The sequence below is a fragment of the Rhipicephalus microplus genome, chromosome X (genome assembly GCF_043290135.1).
Source record: "Rhipicephalus microplus isolate Deutch F79 chromosome X, USDA_Rmic, whole genome shotgun sequence".
In the NCBI taxonomy this organism is placed as follows: domain Eukaryota; kingdom Metazoa; phylum Arthropoda; class Arachnida; order Ixodida; family Ixodidae; genus Rhipicephalus; species Rhipicephalus microplus.
The window spans coordinates 35,795,173-35,812,510 of record NC_134710.1 but is presented as its reverse complement, the minus strand read 5'-3'; the positions used below and the strand labels follow the sequence as shown (position 1 = coordinate 35,812,510).

General features: G+C 44.7%; 1 protein-coding gene across 5 annotated transcripts in view; it reads right to left on the bottom strand.

Annotated features, from left to right (window-relative positions):
* The window catches only part of LOC119175798 (armadillo repeat-containing protein 8), a 102,412-nt gene extending 86,656 nt beyond the window's left edge, over nucleotides 1-15,756 (bottom strand). For 3 of the 5 annotated variants that reach the window (XM_037426775.2, XM_037426776.2, XM_037426779.2), the window contains exons 1-6: nucleotides 15,555-15,756; nucleotides 15,064-15,137; nucleotides 14,912-14,983; nucleotides 14,237-14,376; nucleotides 14,097-14,129; nucleotides 4,219-4,412 (exon numbers count right to left, since the gene is read on the bottom strand). In XM_037426775.2, the coding sequence (XP_037282672.2) occupies nucleotides 4,219-4,412; nucleotides 14,097-14,129; nucleotides 14,237-14,376; nucleotides 14,912-14,983; nucleotides 15,064-15,137; nucleotides 15,555-15,581 (540 nt within the window). In that variant the 5' untranslated portion in view covers nucleotides 15,582-15,756. The remainder of the gene's footprint in view (nucleotides 1-4,218; nucleotides 4,413-14,096; nucleotides 14,130-14,236; nucleotides 14,377-14,911; nucleotides 14,984-15,063; nucleotides 15,138-15,554) is intronic. The other 2 variants (XM_037426777.2, XM_037426778.2) reach the window with 1 other exon arrangement.
* Nucleotides 15,757-17,338: the final 1,582 nt, after the last annotated feature.

The window sequence follows — 17,338 nt, the reverse complement described above, 5'->3', positions numbered from 1 at the left end:
GTGCCCTGTGGCCTTTTGTGGTACATCGGAAGCACTGCTTATCACCTGACAGCACTTCCTTCTTCTGGGTCAGAGACATCTTGGTAGGACATGCTTCCGTGGAGTGCTGCTTAGATGAACAGAACAACACATCTCGTAATGCTGAGAATCAAGAGTCGATTTCGTGTGAAGAACAGATGACGTAGGCTGCTTCCAATGGCGACTATGGACTGGATGGGTCACCACATATTGAGCCTCGCTGTACCGCCCCGCTGTGGTGGCCTAGTGACTAAGACACTAGGCTGCTAAGAAGGTTCCTGGTCTGGCTCCACGTCTTCCCTGCGGGGTTCTGAGCCGAGCAGCCTTAAAACCCCCTACATTTGGCGCCAAACGGGAAGAACCCTGCCCCTGGTTCACAGACATCGAGGTACCTGGCTCTCCGCGACCATGGCTCTGACGACACCGCTGACCGTGCCCATTTTTTCCGGTCAAGATGCGAGGGAATTGGACCTCAACTTCATTGACAATCTTTTTGTGTACTCGACCGTTAGCGGCTTCTCAGAGTCGAGCGTGCTCCGGCAGGACCGCCCAGTTGCTCTGTGTTGTACTGCAGAACGATGGTGGCAGCTTCAACCACCCTTTCAGTCCTGGAACCAGTTTGTTGCGGCATTCCGGGAAAAGTTCCTACCGATCGCTTACAAACACCGTATCAGGCGTGAGCTCGACTCTCAAACGCAACACCCAGAAGAGGGTCTGCAAGATTATGTTCGGGTCATGCAGAAGCTCTTTCGTCGGGTGGACCCCACTGTACCTGAGGCCGTTAAGGTCTCGCACCTAATGCAGCAATGCCACCCCCGTTACCAGCTGCACCTGTTGGGTCGCTCCTTCCCTTCCCTCGAGGAGCTAACCCTATTTGCTTTGAAAGTTGAGAAGGCCGTCTTCGGGAGCACCAGCCACCGCCTTCTGACATTCCTCTCGGGCCCCCTTATGCCTCACGATCTGTACCTGTTGAGTCACTTCTTCCTTTCCCTCGAGGAGCTTGCCCGTTTTGCTCCGAAAGTTGAGAAGGCCGTCTTTCGGAAGTACCAGCGACCACCTTCTGACGTTCCTCTCGAGGCCCCTTGTGTCTCACCATCTGTCTCGGCCTCACGACTTTAAGTGAGCGACCGTCGGTACAAGCTGGTACGAGCATGGTACGAGCAAGCTGTCGGGTGCCTGAGTACTGAGATGCCTTCTATGGCCGTGGCGATCGTCGCCGAGGAGGGAGGCGAGTTCCAGGGAGGTAATAAAGAGACCGGTGAGAGTTGGACCAGCGAGCAGAACGCCACCGCGGTAGGCAAGAAAGCGAATGCCACATCAAAGGACAAAGCAAGGTGAGCCGGCGCTGCGGCCAGAGCAAGGCCTGCCGATGACGCTAATGATGACGCAGCGAAAAAAAAAAAGAAAAAAAAGAAGAAAAGGAACAGAAAAGATCGTTACGTGCGGCACATTGATGGGGCAGCGGCAGACGAGTACCGCAACAGTGCTGCCGAGGAGAAGGACTCCATGGCTGCCGAGACTGAGAAAGACGCTGAAGAAGACTTAGACGGCGCTGTGGATGCGGAGGAAGTGGACGATGAGGTGACTTCCGAGAACGAAGAAGGGTGCGCCGACAAAAGTGTGGAGAACGTGAACGCTGAGAAGTTCACGGAGGTGGAGGAGGAGATCATTGAGGAAGAGGCCGAAAAGTCCCAGGAAGGCGAAGGAGAGGCCAAAGAGTCTCAGCATTGCGATGAGGAGGTTGGTGAGCTTGACGGTGAAGCTGTCGACGAGTTGCAGGACCTGAAAGAGGCCATAGAGTTTCGGGATCGTGGGGAGGAGGAGGTCGGTGATGCAGACGCCAGAGAATACTGAGTGGAGGGAAAAGTCGCTGAAAACTGGGAAGCAGCTGCCGACAGTGAAGTCGACTATTACAAGGAGCGCGACAGCACACCACAAGACACCCAGTGAGACAAGGACATGAAATGCCTAGACGCCGATGATGCAGAGGTCATTAATAGCGTGGACAATGCTGATGGCATGAGCCAGGAGTGTGCTGAAGGTGGTAGAGGGGAGCATCACGTCACGGACAACCCCACAATGCATGACGAGACGGTTCGTGATATGCAGGACTACAGCGTGGAAGACCGTGCCCAGGCTGATGGCACTGATAACAAATGCAATGCGGCGACCACGAAAAATGGCCTTAGGTCCCACATGGAGTTGTGGACTGACTGTGCCGGCATGTAGGCTTGTGCGCCACGTGCGGTCAGTTGTGACCAGGACTAGCAGCTACCGCATCACGTCCCTCTCTCCACTTTTTCCGAAGGAGAGATAGCAGTATGAAAGCGGCGGCCGCGAGCCTGCCGATTCCAAATAAGAGAGGAGGACGACGATTGCAGGTGTTGTCGTGACACGTGGCAGTGGCTGGCAGCGGGCAGTTGCGGCCTGGGTTCCGGTCAATGAAGAAAGTTCTTGGTCTAGCTCTGCGCCTTTTCTGCGGGGTTCTGCACCGAGCAGCCTCGAAACTTCCTACAAGTTGTCGGGGGGCTCTTGTGTTACCGGATGCTTGAACAGGAGTCGGATGACGCAATATTGCAAAGTATCCCTGTTCCAGGCATGTCTTACCACCGAAGGGTTTCTGTAGCATGCTTACAGCGTCATTGTAGCATACCTCAGTTATTGCAAGACTGTCCGCAGCTGAATCAGCGTTCCTTTCAAGAACTGTCGCAAATAGTGAAACTTCTCCGTCGTAGTCAGAGTGAAGTTGTTGTGGGAAATCTGGACAAACTGCTCCCAGAACTCCGTTCATTTACACACATCCCCAGAGAAGGGCACAATCCTGAGCTTCGGTAGCTTGGCTCCCGCCCAGTAAGATCGTGTAGTGAGCGCAATCGTATGAGTAGCCGTCACCAATCTATATTCTGCTTGTGTACTTGAAACGCGTTTCTGCCTGCTTAGAAGCTCAAACAGGATTCGCGTTGTGTTGCCCTCGTACTCTAATATGGTATCGTACCCTGTTTGAAGCCCTCTTTCGAGATGAGACTCTCCAATTCAGAGTTGATCTTTTTCCGCTCATCGCTATTCATTTTGAGTCTCTAATATATGTACTTTAACCGAGCTTCACCTGCGTCGCCTGCGTCGCGGAGCCAAAGTAGGACTCTTGCCTTATTGATGATCTGGCTGTTCAGGGATTGTCGCAACGTCCGCTTCGCCTTGATCTTCTCCATGTCTTCCCGGCCATTCGTAGCCATCGATTGGTCGATCCCGGGTCAAACGGCACCAAAATATGTGGACCATAGCATGAAGCAGCCATGAAAGGAACTTGACTCCATCAAGATAGTTAAAAGAGGCTTTTATTAACTCTGAATGAGGCCACTAAGACCCTGCTACTACTGAGTTGTCCCCTCTTCTCCTATAGTGCTTGTTCATACTTCTCCCTCTTCGTCCGCTGTGGGCCGGCTCGCTCGCTGCCGCAATGGAAACTACAACTTAAAATTTAGCTGTTGCACTTGACGAAACCAGTTCAGGATGAGTGTTCCAATATTCCACAGCTGGCAGGATGAAAAATTTGTTGAATGCAAGTGTAGAGCCATGAAGTCAACGACAGACAATGCCAACTTTCAACACATGTTGTTTGCAGAAAGAACACTTACTAGTACTCAGCTTAAAAAAATGAAAACACCAGATTGAAACATGCAGAATGTATGCTTTACCCTATTACGTTATAGCACACCACTGTTTCTATTATGTCTCATGGAACTCGTGTGCCATTTTCAGATATAAATTTTAACATTTTATAGGCAAGAACCTTTATGAAGAACACTTAAACAGTGCCACATTGCACTATTTCAGCATGCAGTCTCAGTCCAGACATTTTACTTTAATTTTCAGATAACTACTTGCATTTGCTGTATGCTCAGCTACCTACAACTTTTTTTTTTGAAGATTAATTAAGCTGGGGTTTAATAACTACAGTTGCAGCGCCATTTTCAGCTTTGACTCTTTCACTTCGATGGAGAGAAAAGTTAACTAAAGCAGAAAAAACTAGTTTCACAGCGAGCTATCACTTCACTGACACTTAACTGAAGAAACTGCTTTGATATAAAAATGCTGACAGCAAGCTGGATATTGGCATGACAAAAAGGCTTCTGTAATTTCCACATGCAAGAGTATTTCATAAATAAGGCTGCTACAGCTCCATGAGCCAAACTGACGTACCTTGCATACAGCAGTAAGGATGGTGGCAATGCACTCCTGGTTAGACGAATGGGTCTGGGTGGCCATGAGGATCAAGTGTCGAACAGCCCATGGGTCCTCATACATACATTCGACAGGCGTCAACTCGGAACGGAAGAGTGTGCGCAGGCAGCACAAGATTGCCTCCACATACCGCTGGTCCTGGTGCACCAGCCCTGCAAGCAAATGTGCAAACAATATCCATTACAGCCACAGCCGTTCCCGCCTCTCTAAGAGCCCTCCTTAAACACTTTTTTTTTTAGGGAAACCTTATCTGCTCCCAATCAATTTTAGTGTGCCAAAAGGAATCCTGAAAATAAGTACACACAAATCCAAGTTAATCAGAGATATCTCAAAATATATGTAAAATTAAATTTGCTTTCAGCTCGTAGTTTGTGTGGGCCTATGTGCTACAGTTCACCATCTTATAATATCAGGTTGTTCAGCCAATACCAGTAGGACATTAGCAGAAGGCTTGCCAAGCCCCTTGAGTTTGTTGATGACATTCCTAAAAATTTCTTGATCGGCAGCATGCAGTCAGGTTACAATAGTTTCCACATAATGGCCATTAGCAAACCACTTGTTCAGCATGTTGATACATTGTTTCCAGGTTGCAGCACCTCACCCTTTGCTGCGGATACTTAAAATAGCAGTAATCATTATGCATGCTGTGGCAATCGCAAATCTGCCGAATTTCGAGGCGGCAGCAGCACTCCTCCTCTTTGCCCATTTTCACATAGTGCGTGCATGAGCACGTATGATGAAAACACGTGTACAAAAATATCCGTACGCATAATCAAAATCAGCTATTCTACATGACAGTCGCATGCTTCTAGCACAGCTAATATATCATTTGCATTTTAATACATCATCACTGTAGTACTATCCATAGTTTAGAAAAAGTGACAGTATTATAAAAAACAGAACTATAATATTTGAGCCAATCTATTTTTGCGCAATTTTCAGCACAGTTCAGAGCAAATATTACCACTGCGGCAAGAGCAGCACTTGTCTGGCTTTTCTTTTTTTTCTTGCAGTAACATACTGACTCGTCGCGTGCGCCTTGCCCGCTGCGAAGTACAGTACTAGGGAGTTTTCGAATAGTTGCCCCAAAGCCCTTTCCGTGCGGACACATTAAGTCAAACAGGAGCGATGAGTTTTCCAATAGGTTCTGCCGCGTTTCAGACAGTCCCCCTATTCTGTGTCACTCTAGTCTTGGCCATGAGCCGTCACTTCAATGGGCGCCGTCACACTTGTATGACGCAAAACGTTTGGGACAAGCTTTAAGGCTCCCACTAAATTCAAGAAATAGCGTCCCCAACCCAAAACCCAAACGCAGTTTGGGTTTTGTGCATGTGCAGTGGCCTTGACAGTATTTCTTTGGGGCCCCTATTTGAAAACTACCTACCGACTACACTAACAACGCTACACTCCGACCTGTGAAATCCACAAACAGTGGATGTTTCTGCACGCTGCCCGCGCCTAGCGCGGATCGTGCCAATATGCGGCTAAAAGCGAGTGCCGATGCTGCTGTTTCTTATGGAATTCGATATCCACTGATAAGCGTATCATTTGTAACTCTTAACTACAGTGAAACTAAGAACTGGCATGCATCTTAAGCGGGATTCACAGATAGAGAAATACACGGAGGATAAAGGCAGAGCCTAGTGACGTCAACAGGCGAGGATAAGTCCCCCTAAATGTCCCTCACTCACACGGACGAAGCGAACGGTGGGGGAGATCAGCATGGCCAGAGTCTCCACCATACAATGGAGCGGGAGCATTAAAGAATTCTTTGACCCAACCCACATATATCGACAAGCTTTAGTCTTGGAGGGGAGGGTTCAAATCCACGAAGTGTCTTGACTGGAGAAGGAGGAAAGTGCTGTATATCTTGCATGAGGAAAGGGCTGGAGTGGTTTGAGGGAAGTGTCCGTTTAGCATCCCCTTCCCTGCCGCGTTGCTGCTTTTATAAACTTTCTTATTTATATGTTTTTTGCGGAATGCAGATACGGCATTATCCTTGGCTTGACTTGCCATCACAAGCTTTTCTTTTTGCAAAGACAAACTCGCACAAAGCAACATTCCGGGCAGCGTCATTGACAATGGCTTTTCTTTTTTTTGAATACGGAATGCTCACAGCCTCTCTTACTCGTCAAATACTACTATTGAGTCGGTAGATGGGAATTTCTAATAAGTATCTTTCCATGTAGGTTGGCTTTCTGTGAACAAAGGAGCTATGCTATCATAGCATTTCTCTCATGAGAACAACCTAGAGCGGAAGGGATCTAAACTATTAATATTTGACAATTATCTGCACAAGTGCTTTATTATAATTTCGAAACACAAGGTAATAGAAGACCACTTCTGCCTTCACTAAGCAAACTCAGCATAAGATTCTGCTGCATCACTGAAGCCGATAAAGTAAAGCTTTGAGCAAGTCATTTTTTTGAAAATAAAAAGCAGCTTTCGGATTCTACGACTGCCTATATTTTAAGCCTCTAATCTTGAATAAAGAAGCCCGTTAAAAAAATTCTTTATAAAGCAAGACATCTCCATAAGGCTGAACAAGCAGAGCAGTAGTAGCAGCAGCAACCACAACAAATGCGGGCGATGTCACAACTCTTATCAAAATAACCACTTAAAAAAAAACTAAATATCACTCCACAGAGATGGTAGAGCTCCATCATCTGCTTGGCTATCATCCCCCACAAACCATTCTTTAGGTGAGTTTTACTGTAATCATAGGAAGAGATGTCCCACAAGCGAGGATATTCTTCCACGAGAGAAAAAGAGAAAAAAGTTGCTGCATCGTTCATTTTCGCCATCACGGACCACGCAAGTCTGGAGTGTAATTTAGAACGGAATTAAAGTTATTTGCATTGGTTTACGCAAATTTTCTACTTGATTTTCTAGTTTGCCGCACGAAATTACGCATCATGACACCATAACCTCGTTTTTTTTTTTTTAATCTTTCAGTGTCCCTTTAAATCCAAGTGCAGATCCTAACCACATCAGGTTTCCGTTAATTCAAAGGCATGACTGAGTGTGTGCAATTGTGAGCTGCATTCACAGAAAGTAGATAACCTTGGGATTAAAACACTGCATTAGCACTCAGAGACACTGGAGCCTCAGTAATGTTCGTGTATAGCATCATAACTACTATTCACAGGCAAACACAACAGCTTAATGTTTCTTTTAAACCTGTCCATACAGCTGTCGTGCCTCTGTGAGGGCAGCTGATGCACAAGCCACTACTGCCAATTTTAGAGGACAGAGACACCAAAAAAAAACAATTTTTATCGTATTAGTGAATTATCTTTCACAATACCAAAGCACCATGCTTGCTGTGAGGACATGCATGATAAGCAAAAAACATGCAAAAATAAAATGCGAGTGAAACCATTTTGAAGTTCCCACACCAGGTGCATTGACATCATTGATTTTTATGGTGTCCACTAGTAGTTTGTAATCAGTAAAAAGTAAGCATATTGTGGTCTGAGGGAGCCAGACTTAACATACTAAAGTTCAAGAAATTTCGTTGGGCCAATGTGGCCAAGATACAAAAGCCACTTTGAAATCTGTGACGTCACCATTGAAGATTTCGGCGGGAGATATAGAAGTGAAAACTTTTGACAATAGTTTTTTCATCTATTAGTAAGCCTAAGGTGGTAAAATTCATGGCACTAGAATTTACTGTGCCTAATTCATCAGTGTAAACTAATTCACCGTCTGACTTTAATTTCTTTTCAATCAAAGTGCTGATGAATTCATGCAATGTAGCATACCTGCATTGCATGGACAGTATGAAATACAGTTTAATATTTATTATGCCTAATAAATTATAACTAATATTATTATAATAAATAATTTATTATGTATACTCCACACTACATAATAAATCAGTTGTGAGTTGACGCTCTTTCTCTTGTGTCTTTCTTCTTGTGGTACTTTTTAATCGTCTAGAAGTTCCCTCAGTATGACGAACCAACTAACCCAGCAACAAGTACTTCTAAGCAGCATACCTTGCCACATGCAAGCAATGCACTATTGGTTTACATGCCAAGTGCTAGCCGATCAGGCTACATGCTCTGTGCATACAGAGATTGTAGCCTGACTATCAAGGTACGAGTGTCACCTAGTAGTTAAAGCAACCAGAGAGCAAGTACCAATACTGCACATAAAATTATATGATAGGTTCAGTGTAGCTCGAGTCATACATGCTGTCAAAATCTATGATACAATGGGAGGTTTCTTCGAGTTCAACAGGCCGAAGGTACAACCCTATTTAGATTAATTAAACACTGCAGTATCACATATTTACAGCATTCAAGTATCAACCAGATGCTTGGACTAAAGCATATTAGCTCACTCATCATTGCACTATCTGTCGTTGCTTAACTCGTTCTCTGTCCCAAGGGAGTCTTTGTCTTTTGTCCCTTACCGCACTCTCAAGAATGCGAAAACCCCAAGGCCACAACACACAGTGTCATAGATACACTACCGCGCATAGACACACACACCCTAACCATGAAAGACAGTTTGCAGGTGCAATGCTGGCCTAAAAAGCACATCACACTTAAGCCACCCTGCTTCCCTTTCCCAGCCACTCATGCTTGCCAGCCAAGGGTGATCCCCTAATGGCAACGCTCACAGTAAAACAGAAAGTAAAGGCTTGAAAAAGGGCAGAAAAAGAGTACAAATGCTTACATGATGTGGGAACTTCGTGCAGGCGGTTGCACCAAAATATAGTCCTGCATCTGCCCTACCTAGCCAAGCCCCTGCTCAAATGCCATTTTGGTACTTAGTGTGGGTGTTTTACTAGTTAAGCTCAACTCAATTTTCCTACTTATATCCCTTTAATAATCTGAAATGCTTTCTTTCTTTCAAATGCTTTCGCTCACTTCTTAGTCAACCTCACATCCACCTTATGCTTGTTTCCTAAAAATAAACTGCCTTTGTCAGCAAGCTCTAAAGTGAAGCTGCTGGAAAATCAGATAATCAGGCACTATTTGCCCCCAGTCTCAATAAAACATACTAAAAAGAACATACTCCGCACAAAGCCCCGAAAACGTCCTGACAACTTTACACACCACTACTAAGATTTTCTACGACAGTTTTCAGAAATGAAAACCTAAAACAAACAGTTAAAACATACCAATACTACACCCACATTTTCAGGAATGGGAACAATATGCTATAATGAACCATGTTGTAAGTAAAATGCACTTTTAAATATACAATTCACCTAGGTCGACTCTAGAGTGTCTACACTCATATCATGGCGGCACCCATGTGAAACCCAGCCAGAACTTTTGTTGGAAAAATCCCTAAAATATATACTTTAATATTACCAGAGTATAAGCAGCACTTGTGATTTTTTTAAAAAGTTGGCTACGCTGTCTGTCGTGTAGTTACCAATTCTGAAGCTATTCTTTTTGAATATCGCTACTTGGCAAAATAAGGCAGACATGCAAAGTTCTTGGTGCCTGCAAGTAGCAAAAGCATCGCATCCGAAAATTAAATGGTTTTTCTGAGGCATTGCCATCACTGGTCTCTAGGGTATTACTCATCTACTGCTGCCAGCAGGAAATGCTCTGCGGGAACCACCAAGAAAATCTGGAGTAAGTGCCACCACCACTCCATTTGCACTTCTCATTTTTTTTTTGTCTATCACACAAAATCTCAGAAAGTGACCGTAATGTGTTCTTTGGGGCATATTGATCATTTCACTTAGTTTCTGTGCTCATGTGTTCAGAAGTATGCCCCTACTACTTACTACATCTGGATGAACATACATGTCGCCTATCATTTTAAACTGAAAGTGTTTGACTTAGGCAAAAAAAAAATGCAAAGGAGCAGCTGACCAGAAGTTCAAGGTTGATGAAAAAGGTAAAAGACTATGGTACTCCCAAGAAGATGAGCTCGAGAAAACAAATGTGCAGGGGTGTGCGCTCCAATGCAAGCAGAGGACTTCCCGTCGGAAAGAAGGCTCACTTGTCTAGTATGTGACGGAGCAACAGCAGCACACATTCAACAGAGATGTTGAACATGAAAGCTTTCAACATCACACAATTGATTGATTTGATTGATTTGTGGGGTTTAACGCCCTAAAGTCACCATATGATTATGAGAGATGCCGTAGTGGAGGGCTCCGGAAATTTCAACCACCTGGGGTTCTTTAACGTGCATCCAAATCTGAGCATGCGGGCCTACGACATTTCCGCCTCCATCGAAAACGCAGCCGCCGCAGCCGAGATTCGAACCCGCGACCTGCGGGTCAGCAGCAGAGTACCTTAGCCACTAGACCACCGCGGCGAGGCTTCAACATCGCACAAAACAAGAAGGTTCCAGCTATTGCACTCAAAGCCAGCAATGGACGGTCATGGCACTTCAAGGAGCAAAAGAGCCTGTCTCCACCGTTGCACAATGGTGTGCTAATGTCTGCTGGGACAGAACAGAGAAAAGCTCCATTTTCCCATCATAAATTCGTTATCAAGGACAAAGCACAAGTACCTGCTGTCTCAGACAGTGGTGGATCCAGAGGGGGGTGGTCGCACCCCCCCCCCCCCAAGCCTGTGTCAGTGCCTTCTCTTTCTCATTGATACGTGGGTTTTAACGTTCCAAAACCACCCTATGATTATGAGAGACGCCGTAGTGGAGGGCTCCGGAAATTTCAACCACTTGGTGTTCTTTAATGTGCACCCAAATCTGAGCACACGGGCCAACAACATTTCCACCTCCATCGGAAATGCCGCCGCAGCCGGGATTCGATCCTGCGACTTGCGGGTAAGCAGCCGAGTACCTTAGCCACTAGACCACCGTGGCGGGGCAGTGCCTTCTCTCTCTCTTCGGTGCCTGTCACCCACTGTATTTACGCTATGACAGGGTTTTTGTGCTACTGAAAACAAAAAAGTCAAGACCCCCCTACCTATCTGATGTTACTTCAAGCAACAGCCCCCCCTAAAATGAGTCATCAGATCGCCCCTGGTCTCAGATGGAAAATGTCAATCAAATCCCAGTTTGGTGTGACGCACCTGATAATGTGACCTTAGAGGCAAAAAAAATATCCCTATCAATAATAAGAGTTTGTATTCTTCCAGTAAAAACCAGTAGACAGCAATGCACAGTTATGCTGTGCATCACTATCGATGGTCATAAACTACTACACAACATTGTCTTCGGGGAAAACGTGCACAAGTAGTACTGAAAATAAACCCAAGTACAGCCCAACCCACTTACAGTGACACCTGATATAACGATTTATCGGTTATTATGACCGCATTTTGGTGCACTTACAATTTTTCTATGCCCTTTGAAACCGAGTCCAAATCCAGCGAACAATTCTCAAAGCCTCCTACTTTTACCACAAACACTTCCCACATGCCCTGCCACGGTGGTCTAGTGGCTAAGGTACTCGGCTGCTGACCCGCAGGTTGCGGGATTGAATCCCGGCTGCGGTGGCTGCATTTCCGATGGAGGTGGAAATGTTGTAGGCCTGTGTGCTCAGATTTGGGTGCACGTTAAAGAACCCTAGGTGGTCGAAATTTCCGGAGCCCTTCACTACGGCGTCTCTAATAATCATATGGTGGTTTTGGGACGTTAAACCCCACATATCAATCAATCAATCATCAACACTTCCCACACGGTTGCGGTAAAAATATGGCACATACGAAGCGAAAAATATGTTAAAAGAAGCATTCTAAAGCATGTGATAGGTGTGCGTTTACATGTGCCTCGTTGCAGTTTACTTGGGACGAAGATATCGTAGACCGCGGCAAGCCTCCCACGCCAATTTCGGACGCTGCGAGCAAGGTCGCTCACATTCCATACATTTCTTCACCAGCAGAACGGAAACATATAAATAAAATATAGAAGGCAGCATAAAGACTTGCGGTCAGCTTCCGCACGCAAATCTTTTATGATGCCATTCTCGCTGTCAACGACCATTTACGATTAACCAATTAACCAACAATGCCTTTGAACGCAAGAAGCCACAAATGCGAGAAGCCACAAATGCGAGACATTATTCACATATACATGCCAAGAACCCGACTGCTTCCTGCGACACTGAAGCAAGTCATCGATGGCAATGAGTATGCTGACACGTTACTTTAGCCACTATACTGAAAGTCCTCCAGCATTGTGAGAAACAGTTTTTGCAACATGACATGCAAGCTATCCACTGCAGTGCAACCACTCTACGTCTATCCTCAAAGCACTATGTGCATTTGTGTGCATGTGCATGTATGTGAGTTGGCAGACAGCATGGACATCTCCTACTCATTGACAAGTTGGAGAGAGAGTATTTTAACACTATGCACGTGCAACGTCCACTCTCATATATTTTCACAGGAGTGGATCCAAGCTTTCAATTTGGGGAGGGGGTGGGGACAAATGTCAAACTTTCCATACTGCATTGTTTTCTGTAATTTTTCTGCATGTCTAACAATATGTTTAGCAAGCAGTTACTCATCTATGCATGTTATATTTTCATTTACGTTGACATGACTACCTGAACTTAGAACAATGTATAAGCGTCCTAAAGTCTTGACAAATAAAATTAACCCACATATGATACCCTGCCAATTACTGTAAAAATAGACTGTTTTGTAATGACTACAACCAATAAATTTAACCTATTTTCATACATACTTGGTGGATTCCAATAGATTCACTAGAACCTTGAATTTAACCTTCAGAGGGTGGTTGTGCAAAACGTAACTGAAGGCATGGAAAAGCTAATATTTCTCTCTGTTTTTCCATTGCTCTGTGTATTATGAACTTTATCTTACGTGTAGGCATGACGCATAATGCCCAAATGAGGCACCCAACAAGGGGCTCTGATTTGAGCGACATGCATACTTTTTTTTCTCACGGTGACCAGGTTTCACACCCTAAAGACTGATGAAATGGGGTGATCTTCCAGCGAAAAAGCAGCCACTTGCCAAGGCCAGTGGCGAAAATGGAGCTGTTTGCCATCAATCAAAGTGGTCTAAATATTCAAGTCAGCCTCAAGCCACACATCAGGAATTGCAAATGCAGGCAAGGATCAGTAGGAGATCAACTAAATCTAACTAAGGTACCCAAAGCACTTAAATTGTGGAAAAAACCCCTACCCAAAGTTCGTCACAGAAATTTGCTCCATGTGGGAGGGCCTTGGAGATTTAATGTGTGTTCTAGCTCAGCACAAATTATACCTCAACGTATGAGAACCATTGTCAGTTGTTTTCAAATGTTCTACTCAGATTTAATACACACTGCAAAGTTGAGTACATTCTGCAACTTACTCAAGCAACAGCAACAATGCTGGAATGTATTGACAGTATGATGACACATATATAAAAGACTAAGCTTTTCACCGAACATTGCATCATCAGCAAGCGATGAACATGCTCACTGCTATCATTATACTATGAGCATTTAATAATGCTAGGCACAAGTTTGCTCAATAAGGAGTTTGATCTTAACCACTTTGACTACTGTGTTCTCTGCTATTACTACTACATAACAAGAGTTTGGGAGAAGTAGGGCATTACCCTACCAACCCTCTCATGTTCTTCACTATTGCTACTACATTTAAAAAATTAGGGAGTGGGGGGGGGGGGGGGGCATTACCCATCTAATTTTCTCTGAACCACCACTGCGTTTTCATGAACACAGGGAGCAACAAACCACATATTCAGTAAACCAAACAGCCACTTTTGCAGTGGTGCAGCAAGTTTGCTAGGTGCTCTTTTTTCCAGCCAGCATAAACACCCTTTATGCGGTAAAAACGCAAAGCAGCAGCATTCACAAGCCAGGCCGTTGCACGCAGTAAAGACAAGCAAAAATCCAAGCTTAAAATGAGTACTGCTCACCGCATGGAAGCAGTTGTGTATGCTTTTGGAAGCCTGCACACGGAAAAAAAAAAAGTTCGCTCATAAGCGAAGTCAGATCCATGTTGGTTATTTTGTCCAGCTATCTCCTAACTACCTGATTATTGTCCGTTTATACTCACCCTGAAGCAATACTGGCAGCACACCTGCTTCAAGAAGAGTCTCGACATTATCTTCTGTGCCTTTAGCGAGGCTGTTTAGGATCAATGCTGTTTCACACAAAAGCTGCGAATGAGACTCTTCACGCAAGATCTGCAACAACCTGCATTGAGCCAATTCAAAACTCGGTGAACATCAACTTCTCAAAACCTAGAAACCATCGTGAGGGCGCAAATAAACACGACACACGAGAAGAAACAGACGAGAACAGGCACCTGTTCTGGTGTTTCTACTTGTGTGTCGTGTTTAGTTGCACTCTCACAATGGTTTCTATGTCAAAGCACCAACTCGCCCAACAGTCCACTCTTCTCAAAACCTGTAGCGTAATTCCAATAATCAGCACAGCAGTACTGGGAAGCTTATGCCGATAGTCAGAATCACATTTAAAACTTGTTGCAAAATAACATCTGCATTATGTCAGCGCTAACAGTCCGCGATAGAGAAGTCTAAAATCTACAAGCCCTGCATTTGCATGCGCACTGCAGGAGGAGTTGCAACATCGGCTAAATGAACAACTATGGTATCTGTCGATTACTTCTTTCTCATTCTGTCGTTTAGACTTCTTATAACTTATAATCACATGCTACTTTTTCATCAGTAGCAAGCATAAAACATGCAGGAAAAAATGTGGACTGTACCTTGGAATAAGGCCCATTCGTAGGACCGTGCTTTTCTGTCTGTTGCTTCCAATCACCGAGTTTTTCAGCTGACTGAAACGCGAGGGCGACCATGTCACGGCAAAACGGCGGCAATACGCAGAATAATACGAACAATGCCCAGATGAACTTACATAATTCCTTCCAAGCATTTTTCTGGATCGTGAAAAAACAGGAGATCGATGTAGGACCTATTGCACTCGACGACCTGTCAAAAGAAGTCGTGGTCATTTTGATCCCGAGCACTCGGTTGTCTTTGAATTATGAGAAATCTCACAAGCAGGGAATTTTCAGTCAAAACATTTACTACGATTTCGCTAATAGCAGATCAAATGACGTCATGCTCATCTGAGTGAATTAAATCGAATAACACTGCAATACACAGCCGCATCGCGAGCTTCAAGCACACCCCGCCAGTCAGAGAGCGGGGATCTACTGTTAAGTATACCGCGGAGGAATAACTACAGCAACGATCGACTCTGCAATGAAGTGCTTCAGGCCGCTTTTTCTAGTCCCTTCATCTGGTCAACCTTAGCTAAAAAAATAAAAGGAAGAAATAGGCCTACAGCGGTGAACAACGGATTGCAGCGCAATGTTCGCACGCACTACGCAAGGATCGCCTCACCATATAAGACTGATGAATGGTCACCATCCTGAAAGCTCCGACGGCTTCCGATGCAGTCGGTAACAAGAACTCAAACACGCGACTTCTATACTCTTCTATTCTATCACTCCCCTGATTTCCAAAGCTTGCACTTGCGACATTGAAAATATCAGCAGTCGACAATTTACGAGTATCTAACGCTCACGGCAGAGCCAGCCACGAGCCAAAGCTGCTCTCTCTCTCTCTCACACACAATGTCCTCTTTCCCCACCCAGAATTTTTTTTTTCAATCACGTCCTCTACTTCTTTTTTTTTTCTTTAGGTTTTTTTTTGCGCGTGTTCACATTGCAAGCATTGCTGATAGTTCTAGAAATCACAAAAATATATCTGAAATCATTTTTTCAAAGAATTTGCAGGCAACTACGTTGACACTTTTTAAAATTTGTGTAAGATGCCCGCTTTAGGTAGAGCATGGAGGAAGAAAACAACATCTTTTCTTCCTCTGTGAGGTAGAGTTACGCGCCCGAGCAACGCCTCTTCTATTCAGATGCCTGCCGCGTGAGAACGAAAACAGCTGCCACGCCCTTTTTCTACTTAATTTTTAATTAGTGTCAGGGTTAGGGCCACTTGTGGCAAACAATGCAACAACTCGACATTTTGCATAGCCTCAGAAACAGTCAGTTAGCGCTCGTGTCTTTCGTGTCCTTCTTGTCTCTATGTCGTCGTTTTGTTCTCGCACTATAACTATCGTCAAGTCATGTATAATTGCAAATCTTAAGTGAATAGATGAATGAATGGATGGATGGATGTGGAAATTGGGTGGCGGCTAACGCCACCTAGCCGTAAAACTTAGTGAACTAACCAGTACATTTATCTTTTTTTTTTCTTTAAATAGTGAGATTGAGGATTCGTATTTTGCAGTGAAGGGTTTAATTTTCACTCGTGCCTTGACTTTAGCCACCAATCAGATAACCTCCTCCTAGTTAAGTGTACCCACTTAAAGTTTATTTTGTCCTCCCCGTCCCTAAACCCCAGTTTTGAAAAACTCTGCGCCATCATCCTGAACTATAGGGTGAAGCCTTTTACAGAACAATATCAAGTGTTCAGCAGTTTCTTCTTCCTCTCCACATGCACTGCATACTGTGTCTACCCCTTCGTATTTGGCCCGATATGTCTTTGTTCGAAATACTCCCGTCCTGGCCTCAAACAGTAGAGAACTACCCCGAGTATTATCATAGATCCTTTCTTTGGCAATTTCCTGCTTAAAGGTTCGATAGATCTCTAGAGCGGACTTCTTAATCATGCCAATTCTCCACATGTCAGTCTCCGTTTCCTTCACTTTCTTCTTAACCGATAAATCTTTTTGGTTTAGCCACCTGCTGTTTTCTAAGTATTTACCAGTCAATTTCCTGGTTCGCTTCCTCCATTTTGTATCGACATTCTTCATGTACAAGTAGCTGAAAACCTTCCTAGCCCAACGCTCCTACCCCATTTCTCTCAATCGCTTCTCAAATTTTATATTGCTGCTAGCTTCCCTGCCCTCAAATGATGTCCATCCCATATCACCTTGTACTCCCTGATTTGGTGTATTCCCATGAGCTCCTGAGGCAAGCCTACCTATTCTACGTTGCTTAATTTCTAATCCTGCTTGAACTTCTGATCTCAAGCACAAGACCGCATTGCCGAACGTCAGCCCAGCTGGGAACCATTACCCCTTTCCATATTCCTCTCACAACATTATACCTATTGTCATTCCACAGTGCCCTATTTTTCATCACTGCTGCATTCCTGTTACCTTTAGACGT